We start from the raw sequence: 13,887 nt of genomic DNA on the forward strand, positions 1-13,887 counted from the left end.
TCCACATTTCAGGAATTACATTTTGCAGATTTAATTATGTTTCTCTTGGAAATTGTAGGTTTTCCAGCATGACTCTGTCATCAGTGTCTATCAGAAATTTACCATAAAGTCACACTGGAGGATCTGGAGTTTCCTAGAGTTTTTTAATTCACATTTTTTCTACTTTCATGGGGGGGGGGGGGTGCCCTTAACACCAGTGAATGTGGAGGGCCTACTGTATTTTATATATGTAGTTGTTTATTCATACAATATTGTGTATGTATGTGTGTGTGTGTGTGTGTGTGTGTGTGTGCTTGCATACACACACACACACACACACACACACACACACAGTGCTTTGCTGAATAAGATGACTAAAATGAGTCCCTTTTTTATCCTGATAAAGCTTGTGTCTATATAGGAACCTATCATTTATTCAGACTACATCTAGTTTTGTGTCTTTGCTCTAATTAGAGAAGCATTAAAGGCATCACAACCCCAGAGAAAACATTTTGGCAGTTAAATAGAGATAACAACCTCAAACTTTCCTTCACAAGATTTTTTTTTCAAACGTGTTTTTTGTAAATGTCAAATTCAGTGGATTCAAGATGAGCTGCAACTTTTTTCAGTGGTGACTGGATAGCAAAAGAGAAATAATGGATTTGGATTAGATCACTTACTGAAGGTTTCACAACTTAATTTAAGAACTTTCTCTTCCATAAACCATGTAGTCTTATTTTTCCTTTACTCTTTCTAAATATCCTAAGATAACTTTTTGCCTCTCTGCAGGACACTGTTTCGGTGCATAGGCCAAGTTTTTACGCTGACAGATTTTTAAAGTTTATGAGTTCCAGAGTGTTCAAAAAGAATCAAAGTAAGTGGATGTCAGTTTGTTAACTAAGTCTTTTTGTTAACTCTTACACTGTACATTTTAACTTGTGTTGGAAACTATCCGTTTATGGTCTATTACAGCTTCATTTGTTGGACACTATGTAGGCTGGGGGAATCTGGAAGTTGTCTGGGGCACAAGGTTAGAAAAAGTTCTGAATAAGCTGCCTCTCTGGCTAGTGTGGAGGAATGGGGGGGGGGGGAATCTAATATTTTAGGAATTACTACCAATTCATACCTATTGGCAACAGCAATTTCTTCCTTTCTGGAAACTCCATGGATCAGCAGCCAAATGTCTCATGGCATGGCACCAGCTTCAGTGACACTCACATACATGGCAATAGAAAGGAGGTTGAAGCCTAAGTGAAACATTTAGATTATAATAACATGAGCCATTCTGCATCAGACTGAAGACCTATCTAGCATTCTGTTCACACAGTTAGCAGCCAGATGTTTGTGGAAAGACTGGCAGCAGGACATGAATGCAACTGCATTTTCCTTCTTGAACTCCCCAGCAACTGATTACATTGTTGCTGATAATGGATGCATTTTTCAATCCTCATGATTAGTAGCCACTGTTGGGAAACAAATATTTTTAGAAAGCTGCTGTCTTCATGCTGTGCTGTGGACTTCCAAAATCTGGCTACCTGCTGTTTGGAAAAGGACGCTGGACCAGTTCGAGTCTTAATCCCGTCCTAAAGGGCAGTGGTTCTCAACCTGTGGGTCCCCAGATGTTTTGGCCTTCAACTCCCAGAAATCCTAACAGCTGGTAAACTGGCTGGCATTTCTGGGAGTTGTAGGCCAAAACACCTTGGGACCCACAGGTTGAGAACCACTGCTATAGGGTTTGTCCTCATTGCTTTTATCATGCTGCAAGTCTTCTCAGATTTCCTAACTGTTTCTGTGTCATTAATAAAATGCATAGACCATCCTCATAAGCCACTGTAATGTTTTGTGATAGTGCATTATTCCTAAGATTCAGTTCATAAAGCCCTTGTATCGCTGTTATACAATATTGTAATTTTTCTGATATTCCGCTGACACAACAGGCAATAGCATCCTGTCCTAAATGCTTATCAATGAACCTAATAAACTTTGCTGCCTGAATGTGTGTAACCTAATAGATGCTATCTTTTGTAATAAGATAGCATTGTGCCTGAGCACAGGTTCGTGCACAGGACCCCTATGGGCATGAGCTATGCATTGCATGCTAAACCTTTCCCCTGGATAGTAATCACAGAAAAGAATTTCTTACAAATGGGAGTGGGAGCTCTCTTGTTTTTTTCTGAGAGATTCCAATAATTATGTAGCACATAAAGTGGCTTTTTTTTTTTTTGCTTTGCCTGCAAAAACAAGCTAGATAAAATTGCAACAAATTGCCATGGAGGTTCGAAGTATTAATTTGATTTTCATGTTAGAAATTTACCAGTAACTTGAAATGTTTTAATGCTTTATATGAGCTTGGTAATAAATTTGGTTAGTCTTTTGTACCTTTTTATCTTTAATATTCTATATGTTTTATACTTTTTAGTCATGGCCCTTGGCTAGCACAACAAATGTATTGATTGATTGGTTGATTATGTAGTGTAGCCCTCCAGATATTGTTTGTCAGCGTTGGTATATTAATGCAAGAGCTAATACAAACCACAGATTTTCCCATTCCTGCCATAGGAGTGACTGCCAAGCCTTGCTTTCCCTCAGCATACAACCCCCTCTGTATATGTGCCAGTTAGCATGCTGGACTGCTACAGAAAATGTCAGGTGTCTGCATACTTTCCCATATCCCTCTCAAATGCCTTCAGTCTGCTGTAGGAACACATGCGCAGAATTTGCATTTCTTGACCCAGCAGGTGGTGGAGCCTTCATAGGAATTTGGGAGGCACCCAAAGGTCTCAATCGCTGAAGACCTCCCTGTTGCAGGACTTTGCTGTATACATGCCAATGTGAAGAACTCACTGCAAATAGGCCTTGAAATCACATGTTGTAATAACTGCATGAGCAGCAGTGTCCAACCTTGTACTGCTCTTACAGATCATTAGATACAGATGTTTTCTGACGCATAGGCGTCAGTACTGTATTTGTCTTTCCTACAAAATATACACATCGAGTTAGTTCACTAAAACCTGTTGAACTTTCTTTTACAATAGTTTTGAATACCAGAATAGTCATCTATATTTTAATATTTGTTTTGGATTACAATTTGAGCTGAGCACTCTTTTCCTCAATAAATGTGTTTCCAAGAGGATTCAGGTTTATATTATCATAAAATCTTTTATGTTGTAAAATGAAGGTGAAAGTATGTGGTGAAATTATAGCAAATACATTTCCTCTTAGTAGACTTTTGCCATTAAAAAGTTCATATCAAGTTTTATTGTTCTATCCCTGTAAGCCAATATTCTCAGATTTATACTGGCCTATATTGCAGAGTTTTCAGAAAGTAGTTACATTCTTGCATAACGTTATAAAATAATGGCAATTATCTTAGTAATCTGATCAAACCTTTTTCAGGACAGCAAGCGCAATTATGAGTCTGAACAAGAAAGGATTGTGAAATAGTTTATATAAACAATGTGAAGTTCTGCCTCTTGTTTATAACAGTCCATACCTTAGTCACCTGTCTTGATTTTTCTCCCCTTTTAAACACAGCATTAAAGTCCTCTCCCTCCAAGAAAAGATGTAATTCCATTGCTGCTCTTAAAGCTACATCACAGGAATTTGTATCTGTGGTTAGCCATGACTGGAAAGATGAAAAGCATGACTTGCTTACAGAGGGACAAAGCTATTGTAGTCTTGATGAAGAAGGTAATGCTTCAAGAATTGCTGAGCTGCTCTTTTAAAAAAAATGGTCCATGCACAAGTGAAAAATCTTCCTGATCTCTCCTCACCTTTTTTTGCACACAGATTTTGGTACAAGGATTCTGGCTCATATGGATGTTTATATATTTTCCTGCGGTTATTTACCAACATTAAGCTAATTCCCTAATTCAGGTGTAACAGGGAAATCTTGTATAAACCAGGTTTTATTAATTTCTCCCCACAGCTAGTGTCCTAGAGGTCAAAAAGACATAATAAGCCATGAAACTCATGCCTTTCATAACACATAGTTAAGATAAAGGTTTTCCCCTAATATTAAGTCTAGTCGTGTTCGTGCTCATATCCATTTCTAAGCCGAAGAGCTGGCATTGACCATAGATGCCTCCAAGGTCATGTGGCTGGCATGATTGTATGGAGTGCATTGCCTTTCCGCCAGAGCGGTACCTATTGATCTACTCACATTTTGATGTTTTCGAACTGCTGGGTTGGCAGAAGCTAACAATGGAAGCTCACCCCGCTCCCCAGATTCGAATTGCCGACCTTTTGGTCAATAAGTTCAGCAGCTCAGCAGTTTAACTCACTGTACCACTGGGGGCTCATAACACATGGCCTACGAAATTGTGGATTATCACTTGAAGTTACCCATTGTATGTACTAGTGTTACGTTGCGTGTCTGTTTCCCACATGTAAGTTTGCAGTGCTTTCTGTGAACATTTTCTAACATTGTTTTCTTGCTTCTCTTTCTTTTCCCCACTGTAGTATTAGCCTCCCGACACAGACCAGATTTAGTGCCAAGCACAGCCTCTCTGTTTGAAGCAGCTTCTTTAGCAACCACAATTTCTTCTTCTTCCCTGTTTGCAGATGACCAATATCAACAAGATGGATCTAGGTTTTATTCTAGCAGGTAAATACTTAACTTGTTTCTGTACTTCTTTCTCCCCACCTTGCCATATTCTGATTTATATGTAATACTGAAAAGAACAAACAAATGTACTACAGATTAGATTCAAAGCATACCAAAGTGCTCTGAACCTGCAGCTTTCTCACTGGTGTTGACTGGGTCTAGTTGGTGTTGACTAATTGACCCACTGGATTTACTATGAGGATGTAGAACTGTTAGAGAAAATCTGGCCTACAACTCCCAGAAATCCCAGCCAGTTTACCAGCTGTTAGGATTTCTGGGAGTTGAAGGCCAAAACATCTGGGGACCCACAGGTTGAGAACCACTGCCCTAGACAGTTGTCCTACCAACTTGGGCTGGATCTACACTGCCCTATATCCCGGGATCTGATTCCAGATTATCTGTTTATCCCAGATTATATGGCAGTGTAGACTCAAATAATCCAGTTCAAAGCAAATATTCTGGGATCAGATCCTGGGATATAGGGCAGTGTAGATCCATCCTTGGACAGAAGGCCTGTTGTATGAAATAGTTCCAGTTACCATTTAGTTTTTGATATTCCACATACTCTAAGCGTGGCTTGTAGTTTGAGCTAGAGGAGATTGTACCCCAATACTTTGAGGCGGGTTCTCCCTGTGCTTAGACTATGGGTTAATACTTAACCTGTCTATTGCAAAGTATGTCCCAGTGTATTCAGTGGGATTCTCTCCCAAGCAAGCGTTTATAGAATTACAACCAATATTTTCTATTTGTCTCTCCTGCTGGATTAAACATTGAATCAATTTGTTTTATGGTATCAAATGGTATCTGTTATGTTATGTTCTGTCCCTGGCAGTTCTACAGCATTATATTAGGTGTAACCGAATTACATCCTACTCTCAGCAATTGTTGATATATATGTAATGCAGAAAAGAAATTAAGAGCCAAAGGATGAAAATATTTTGTTCAATCTGCTTGATCAAGGAAAATCTAGTACAATGGCCCCTCAGTATCCAGGACCCCCCATGAATACCAAAATTTGTGGATGCTCAAGTCCCGATATTGGTCCAGTAAAATGCCATTCCTGATATAAAATGGCAAACCATTAAAATAAGTGCTGGATAGAGCTCGAGAATATGTAAAATAGCAGGTGGCTACATCAGGGTATGTCTACACATCTCATATTGTGGCAAAATCAAGGTTTGCTTTTTGGACTGAATCTGTGGGTGCAAAACTCCTGGACATAGAAAGCTGGTTATATATTTTTTTTTTCTATTCCAAAAATGTGCTTTCCCATATGATTTCTTGGAATGTTTGATGGCCTCAGTATTTTCTCTTCAAATAATTGGTTTTTCAAGCATTTTTTTCATATATTCATCTCAGGGGAAAGTATTTGAAATGTGTTTAGGTTATATGTCAGCTTCCTCCTGTGTGACTGAGGCACCAGTGCTAAGCACCATTAAGGTGCTGAGTGTCTCTTTTTGAAGATAAGCTGACTGAAGTGACAGCCTCCAGCTGTTTACATTAAAACTTATGCTTGTAAGTGCAGTAAGGCTTTCTGGAAAGCTGCCTTTTAAAACGACATAATCCTGCAGACTTCTTTTTCATTTGGAAAAATTGTCTGAACATGCCCTTTAAATTCCAACAAAATAATCATTGACATACTCTAAATGGAAAATTACTTTTTATGCTTTTAAACTGGTGCAGAAGGATCAAATGTATGTTAAAGTCATCTTTATATCAGTATATCTGTGTTCAGAAACTCTTCACACATATTTTTAAATGTAGAAATACTCATCTACATCCAAGCAATAGTCTTGAGCATTGTATAGAATCGCAATCCGTTTCAGTTTGTTTCATTCGTAAGGCCCTGTTTTCATTTTCAGGCGCCTCTCCCAAAAATGAGTGTCTTGCTGAATGAGCTTTTTCATTCTGAGTCCAAAAGAACAAAAATTTTCAGACCATTGGCCAACATGGGCATCCTTCCCAGGTTCCCCTTCCCCTCAGTGTTAGGGCTAGATGGGTGAAAATGTACATAATTATTTCAACATATTTTAAAGATATCGGTACCAAGATCTGTCATTATAAAAAAAATTATTACACAAAAAGTATTATTATTATTAATAATAATAATAATACTATAATAAAATTTATTTATACCCCGTCCCCTCTCCCCGAAGGGACTCAGGGCAGCTTACAATAATCAACAGATACAAAAATAATATAGGCAATAGACAAAGAACAATAACCAATTATCAGTACACAAAATTAAATACTAATAAAACATTAATTAATAACAGTTTAAAAGCTATTTGCCCTCTAAAATCAATATAAATATAGACACTGTTTAACCATTCCATTGCTGTTGTCAGAATATCCAGCATTATGTTCTAACAGTCCATTCAAATCCTGTCCGACCATTAAGTCATACCTTTCATCTTGCTGCATGTCTCATATAAATACAAAGGGGGTGGAGGAAAATGGATCAGCCTTTTCCTACATTCAGAAACCCAGTGAAATAGATACATGTTGTTTCTTCGTTCAGTCACTTCCAACTGTTAGTGACCTTATGGATCAGCCCACGCCAGAGCTCCCTGTCGGTCATTGCCACCCCCAGCTCCTTTAAGGTCAAGCCAGTCACTTCAAGGATACATCCATCCATCTTGCCCTTGGTCAGCCCCTCTTCCTTTTTCCTTCCATTTTCCCCAGCATCATTATCTTCTCCAAGCTTTCCTGTCTTCTCATTATGTGGCCAAAGTACTTCACCTTTGCCTCTAATATCCTAATATGTAATAGATACGTAAACTCACACAATACACATGCACACAAATATTTATATAAATCAATTATATAAATAATAATCATGATAATACAATAGTTTTAGTGATAAATATATGGTAATATTAATATAATAGTTTAAATAATATATGTATATACACACACACAACGTATATGTGTGTGTATATATCTGCATAGGGATATTAACAATACAATATTCTGAATTGCAACCTTGGATACAGTTTACTTTTATGTTGAGTATAACGAAGGTGACAGAAGATGAAACAGTTTGCTAATTTATTTATAGAGATGTTTGTTAAGCATTCTTAATAATTGTGTACCTATCCCTCATCTACTTGTCTGTCCATCTCTGTCTGCCTTTCATTTAAAAGGAGGAATCAAGAATAGAAAAAGCATTGTTATTTAATGCAACATTATAATTACGGTCACATGGAGAACAATAAAACCTTACGATGTTCAAAGAAGTCTTATGATGAAAGAAGTAATTGTTTTAAGTTCTGATACTTATCTTCATGCACTGTTTCTCCCTCTTCAAGCTGTTATTACCCATAAAAAGGTTAATACAAAATTTTGAGATGGGTACATATAACTGGCTGAGGGAACTCAATGATAGTATTAAAATGATTTTACTGAGCATGTGTTTCTGTGTTCTATTTATGTACAGTTATATTATATTTAAAGTATGATGACTGCAATTTTTAAAAAAACAAATACTGAAATATAAAAATACAAATATAAATATAAAAATCTACAAATTCAACCAACCAGTGATTGGCACATAATATATTATTAAATGGCAGCAATGTGAACATAGCTATGCTGAAGCATGTCTGTTCACATTGCCGCCATTTGAAAATATGTATTGTGATCATCCTTCTTTTGTTGTATCTGCAAAAAGTCCCAGAATTGCCATTTTCTGTAAACTTGTAGTATTTTTGAAGAATTTTATCCGTAGTTCATCAGAGGGTTCTATTCATTACTAGCTCTGCTGGATGAGTCCTTCTCCCATTATTACGCTTCAGTGTATATGCTCAGTCTTTCTTGTTGAGGTGTCTGATAAAAAGTTGTTTCCCCAGTCTGTGTGTAAACAAGAAACTGGATTATTTTTAACAAGGATGTTTTTATATGGTTGTTAAGAAACAAAATGCTAGTTCATCTGGTTTATGGAATTGTTGTGCCACAATCTTTCCACAGCATGTCTTCAGGTAAAACTATACTGTTATCAATACAGTAATAGGTCTGGTGGTTTTCATATTGGTGGACAGTGAATCCACTCAGGTAGGTCCTATTCCTGAAATAGTCTCTGCATCTTGTGTTACTTCTTTAATATCCAGATTAAACCTGGAGTTGGATTTATTGTCTATCTATTTGGAAGGCACCAGAGTCTGAATTAAGTGTGAACAACTATCTTGTGGGTGAGATGGTGTTATCATCTTTGTGGGGTCTTCATGGAGATATTTTGTTTCCTCAGTTGAAAAAGCTTCCTCCTCGATTCAGGTGATTTGAACTATAACCCCCCTCTCCAAGTACACAACATACATGCTGTACATGATACTTACATTCATTCATATATATGTGTGTGTGTGTGTGTGTGTGTGTGTATGTGTGTGTGTATATATATGTGTGTATATATATGTGTGTGTGTGTATATATATATATACACACACACACACACACACACACACACACATATATACAGTAGAGTCTCACTTATCCAACATTCTGGATTATCCAACGCATGTTTGTAGTCAATGTTTTCAATGCATTGTGATATTTTGGTGCTAAATTCGTAAATACAGGAATTACTACATAGCATTAATCAGTAATGAACTACTTTTTCTGTCAAATTTGTTGTATAACATGATGTTTTGGTGCTTAATTTGTAAAATCATAACCTATTTTGATGTTTAATAGGCTTTTTCTTAATCTCTCCTTATTATCCAACATATTCGCTTATCCAACGTTCTGACGGCCCGTTTATGTTGGATAAGTGAGACTCTACTGTATGTGTGTGTGTATATATATATATATCAATTTGTGTTGAGCTATTTGACACAAATCTTACTTAAGCACCATGTTGGTTTGCAGAAGTATTTGGAGACATTTATTTATACTAAATTGTTCTTTGTGCTACATCTGGAATATCTTAGCATCTTATCCTTCATGCAAAAGTATTGCCACGTGGGATCCAGTTTTTATGTACTTAACTCTACTGAGTTTCTTTATTTACAGTGCAAGTTGTGTTTCTTTCTTGAGTTTTACAGGCTGGCTCTCCTAGTCCCATACAATACAATACAGTACAATACAGTACAATACAATACATAAATAAATAGTGTAATCATAACCACCATTATTACAATAATCATAAACCTGCAAACCAGCTAGAATAATTTGGATAGAATACTGAAACCAACTTAGAACCACAAAGATTGTCCAAGGAAAAAAAGTTATTACCAGATTCCTGCACATATTAAGGGGTTGCTCATGTAATTGTGTAATTATAGATAATGGTTTATGTATTTAGACTTTAATTACTACTTAATTAATGACTCATGTTTTGTGAAATGGATGCCAATCATGATAAACAGTATCTGTTGGGTAAGGAGTTCTGCAGCAAAGGCAACATTTATGGAAACAGCCTACCTTTCTGAGATGCTATTTCGATTTATATGAGTGGCGGTAAAAGGAACTGAATCAGAAATAGTGACTTATGCATAAAGAACCAAGAAGATTGTAAGACTGTTAAAATACACCTACAAGTCAAGCTATTCTTCAGTGCAGGTGTAAAGATGATAAATAGTAAATGGTAAAACAATGAAATATTTGCTTTTTTCCTTCCTTTCAGCCACTATCTATAAGGAAATAGCCTAAGATATTTGGCTCTAAGGGTAAAATCCAAACATCAAATATTCAAACATATTCAGTTAGAATTTTGGGTACATAATAGAACCATAAAACTTCCCACTGAGCATCCTGGATTTTGGTCTAAATTCAAATATTACAGGGGTTTTTTTTATAAATCAAAAGCTAGTGATATATAGGACTGAATAAATACATCATGTTTCTCACCCTGCATCCATAGCACCCTTACAAATCAACTAGTATTCTATGTATTATTCAGTAGTAACACAGCCCCAATAATTTTTTTTCTACCTGTTGCTGGGGTTATTTGGGATGCTGTTCAGAAAACTGCATTAGATAGACTGCATCAGCTCTAGTTTCTTTAATGTGGTGATCATGACTTTTTGTGGGCAAGCAGATGAAGATGAAGTATATGGCATATCTTCTGTATTTCAAAAAACTAGAGCTGATAAATAGAAACTGGTGTCATTTTTGGAATCAAATATAACCAGAAATGGGTCTAACATTTGCATCACCAAAATGTATTTTGTCCAGTGTAGTAATAGTCGTAGTGGTAATAATAATAATCATCATCATCATCATCATCATTTCAGCAAACTGCATATTGTCATTTGATATGGAACCACAGTGTTTTGGGTAATTTGAAACACCTTTTCTAAATCCTCGGTGCAGTAGCTAAGCAGACCCTGAACAGAAAGTGATAGTAAATCCCACCTAGATCAAGATCCCAACTTAACCTACCTTGGCCCTCTGACCCAAGATGGATATACTACAATATCCTCACTTGCAAATGATATTAGTAAGTGTTGCCTGTTCTTCAGATTTGCAAAGCATTCATAAAACAAGACAATATCATTTATTAAACAATGCAGCAATATATGTACTATAAGTAAGTTCACAGGTTTTATATTTCTTTGGGGCATCATTCAATTTTTAGTTGCTGGTAATACTACAGAAGCTTTGTGTTACTGGAGACAATGTTCTTTTGGAGACTATCATGACAGATGCAATTCCTAGTGTCCAACCTAATGACTGATAATGCAAACATGCATCTGTGATTGAAGTAGTGTAGTAAAACAAAAGAACACTTCATGCCAGCCGACTTCACCTCAAAGCCAGAAAGTGTATTAAAAAGTCAATTCCGCTTATTGTTTTCCAATAACAACTGCCATGCTTTGCAAAACAGCAATTGCAATGCAGATGAGGCATCCCTGCCAGAGAGCAGGCTAATCGTATGCTGGGTCACATTTTAATCAGTACCTTGACTCTTTTTGCAGCTGTAAAAAATGTCAAACATATAATGTATTGCTAAAGTCAGTAAGAATATTTTAGACCAGGAATAGAAAAAGCCGGTTATATTGTTCTTTTTTTTTAAAGACATCTAATTAAAAGGGCAAAGATTACAGTCACTTATGCATTTGGCTCCTAGCCTTATTGTCCTTTTACTCTCTTTTTGGTACCACCTTTTTATTCCATTTTGTGTAAACCAAGCTAAATTGCTCTGGCCCCTTTTTCTGTCAGCAGTGGTTTTATGTGCCAAAGTTTTTATTTGCAAAAGATGATGAAATATGAGTCACATTAAACAAGCATTTCCAGTGTTCTGGAAACAAGCTGGTGTTTGTTTGCATTTAGCTCAGAACTAGGGAAAAAAATACCAGCATAAAAAATGTTTGTTACTATATGAGATATGAATAGGAGCCTTGCTTCTGGCCTTCAATATATATATGGCTACAGAAGTTGTTTACTCCATTTGCATCTACGTTCACATATGTTTTGTTACAGAAAGACTTCCCATTCTAATATTGTGCTATGTAATAACTAGTCTTCAGCATTCAGTGTTATGAACCTCTGCTTCTTATTTTTCTCTTTTCTTGAGTTACGTATGAATGCAATCTAAAAGCAAACCTTTAAAGTTGCAGACTAAATCATCAAGAGCACTAATAATAATTCTGTTTATGGTTTAGGATGAGTGAGAGAGGAAAAGCTGTGACATACCAGTCACATTCATTGGGTGTGCCAAGTTTTGCTCTTCCTGTTCTCCAAATAGCTATAATAATTGGCTAGATTAGGTATGCGTATGTTTATATACATACTAAAAGAATGTGGAAAAGCCACTACATTTCCTAAAGCTTTGGAATAGGTGGAGTGTAACTGGATTCATTTTTATTTTCAAATAGCATAGAAAAGCCATAAGGAATTCAGTAATCTCAGAAGAATTTGAACTAATATGACACTCTTTATGTTGACTGCTTATCCATTTTAATTCACGGCAAAAAAATTTAAACAGGATAGTGCTCTTAGAGAACAGTTTGCAGAGTGGCTACAGGGATACTTTTGAAATTATCCCACAATAGCTGCTTGCATTTGCAGCCAACTTTCTAACTGTATTTCTGTCTGATGGGGCCTTCTTGTTGCTTCCTTATTCCCGTCCATTCACACAGATCTATTTAATCATTTTATTTATTTATTTATTTGCAGTATTTATATTCCACCCTTCTCTCTCATGGCAGATCACAATGCACATATACATGGCAAATATCCAATGCCATTAGACATACAACATATATAGACAGACACAGAGGCAATTTAACATTTCAGCTTCCAGCTTCATGAGGGTATCTGCTGAAACAAATAGCAGGTGTGTCTTGGAGACTTCATTATAGTGGCAAATGGGTTTTATGTCAATGTGAGTATGAATCCACTCAGGTTTTAGTCAGAATATTAAGGGGACTCACCTAGCACCTTGGATAGCTCCTTTTTGCTGGCATATAGAAGTCTTTCACTGTCCATGGACTTAAGTGGGATGAGTTACTGATTGTTTTAAGGAAATGTGCAGGAGGGCCTTAGCCAAAGTTAATTAGCACAAATAAATTCTCACTATATTTTAAAAATACAAATGTGAGTTTTGAATCAGTTTACTACTTTTTTCTCATTGTACTTTATTTTTATATCCAGTAAAGTATTGCCTTCGAGTTCAACGTTCACCTTAGAAGACAGTGCTATCTGCTTGACTTCAGAACAGAGCACAGTAGAGACCGAGAATGATAACGCTTCCGTACTGGACGTATACTTAGTAAGTTCACCATCCATGAAATTTATTTTTGCCAAGTTTTGTATATTTTAATTTTGTCATTTCATTTTGATTTCACTATGGTTTCACGTCTGCAGATGTATGACTTAAATGTTTCATTTTTAACTATTCTGTAATTCATTTTATGAAAGGTGCTTCTGTGTGTGTTTACCTACCATTGCTTTTCAGCTGTTTGGTTAAAATCAAGTGTACTAGTTGTTTACCAACCATTTGAGCACCAAGAGGTGTCACTTAAGCTAGGATGTAGTGTCCTTGGATTCAAACTCACCAGAGAGATACAGCATTTCTGTAATGCAAAATGTTTTTGTTTATATGCAGTCTGAATGTACAGGGAAGATTCACAGCATTAGGAGTCTAACAAAATCTTGCTCCCTGTCAGATCCCTAGAAGAACTTAATAACATTTCCTGTCCAGTTCCAGTTATGAAGTCTTCTTCATCGCTACAGACTTGACAAGATTTTGTTGTTTCTACTGCAAAACGTATAATCTTTTTAGGGAGTATTCAGCCATGTCTATGGTCATTCCTGAAAAATGAGATCCAACTCCATAATAGTAATCTGTCGGGTTAAACTTG

At 36.4% G+C, this 13,887-nt stretch overlaps 1 protein-coding gene across 3 annotated transcripts in view; it reads left to right on the plus strand.

Annotated features, from left to right (window-relative positions):
* pip5k1b (phosphatidylinositol-4-phosphate 5-kinase type 1 beta) overlaps window positions 1-13,887 on the plus strand; it is a 106,217-nt gene that overhangs the window by 84,220 nt on the left and 8,110 nt on the right. For all 3 annotated transcript variants that reach the window (XM_008103311.3, XM_008103312.3, XM_008103313.3), the window contains exons 11-14: window positions 769-853; window positions 3,514-3,669; window positions 4,441-4,585; window positions 13,178-13,295. In XM_008103311.3, coding sequence (XP_008101518.1) covers window positions 769-853; window positions 3,514-3,669; window positions 4,441-4,585; window positions 13,178-13,295 — 504 coding nt within the window. The remainder of the gene's footprint in view (window positions 1-768; window positions 854-3,513; window positions 3,670-4,440; window positions 4,586-13,177; window positions 13,296-13,887) is intronic.

This window comes from Anolis carolinensis, chromosome 2 (assembly GCF_035594765.1).
Source record: "Anolis carolinensis isolate JA03-04 chromosome 2, rAnoCar3.1.pri, whole genome shotgun sequence".
NCBI classification, from domain to species: Eukaryota; Metazoa; Chordata; class Lepidosauria; order Squamata; family Dactyloidae; genus Anolis; species Anolis carolinensis.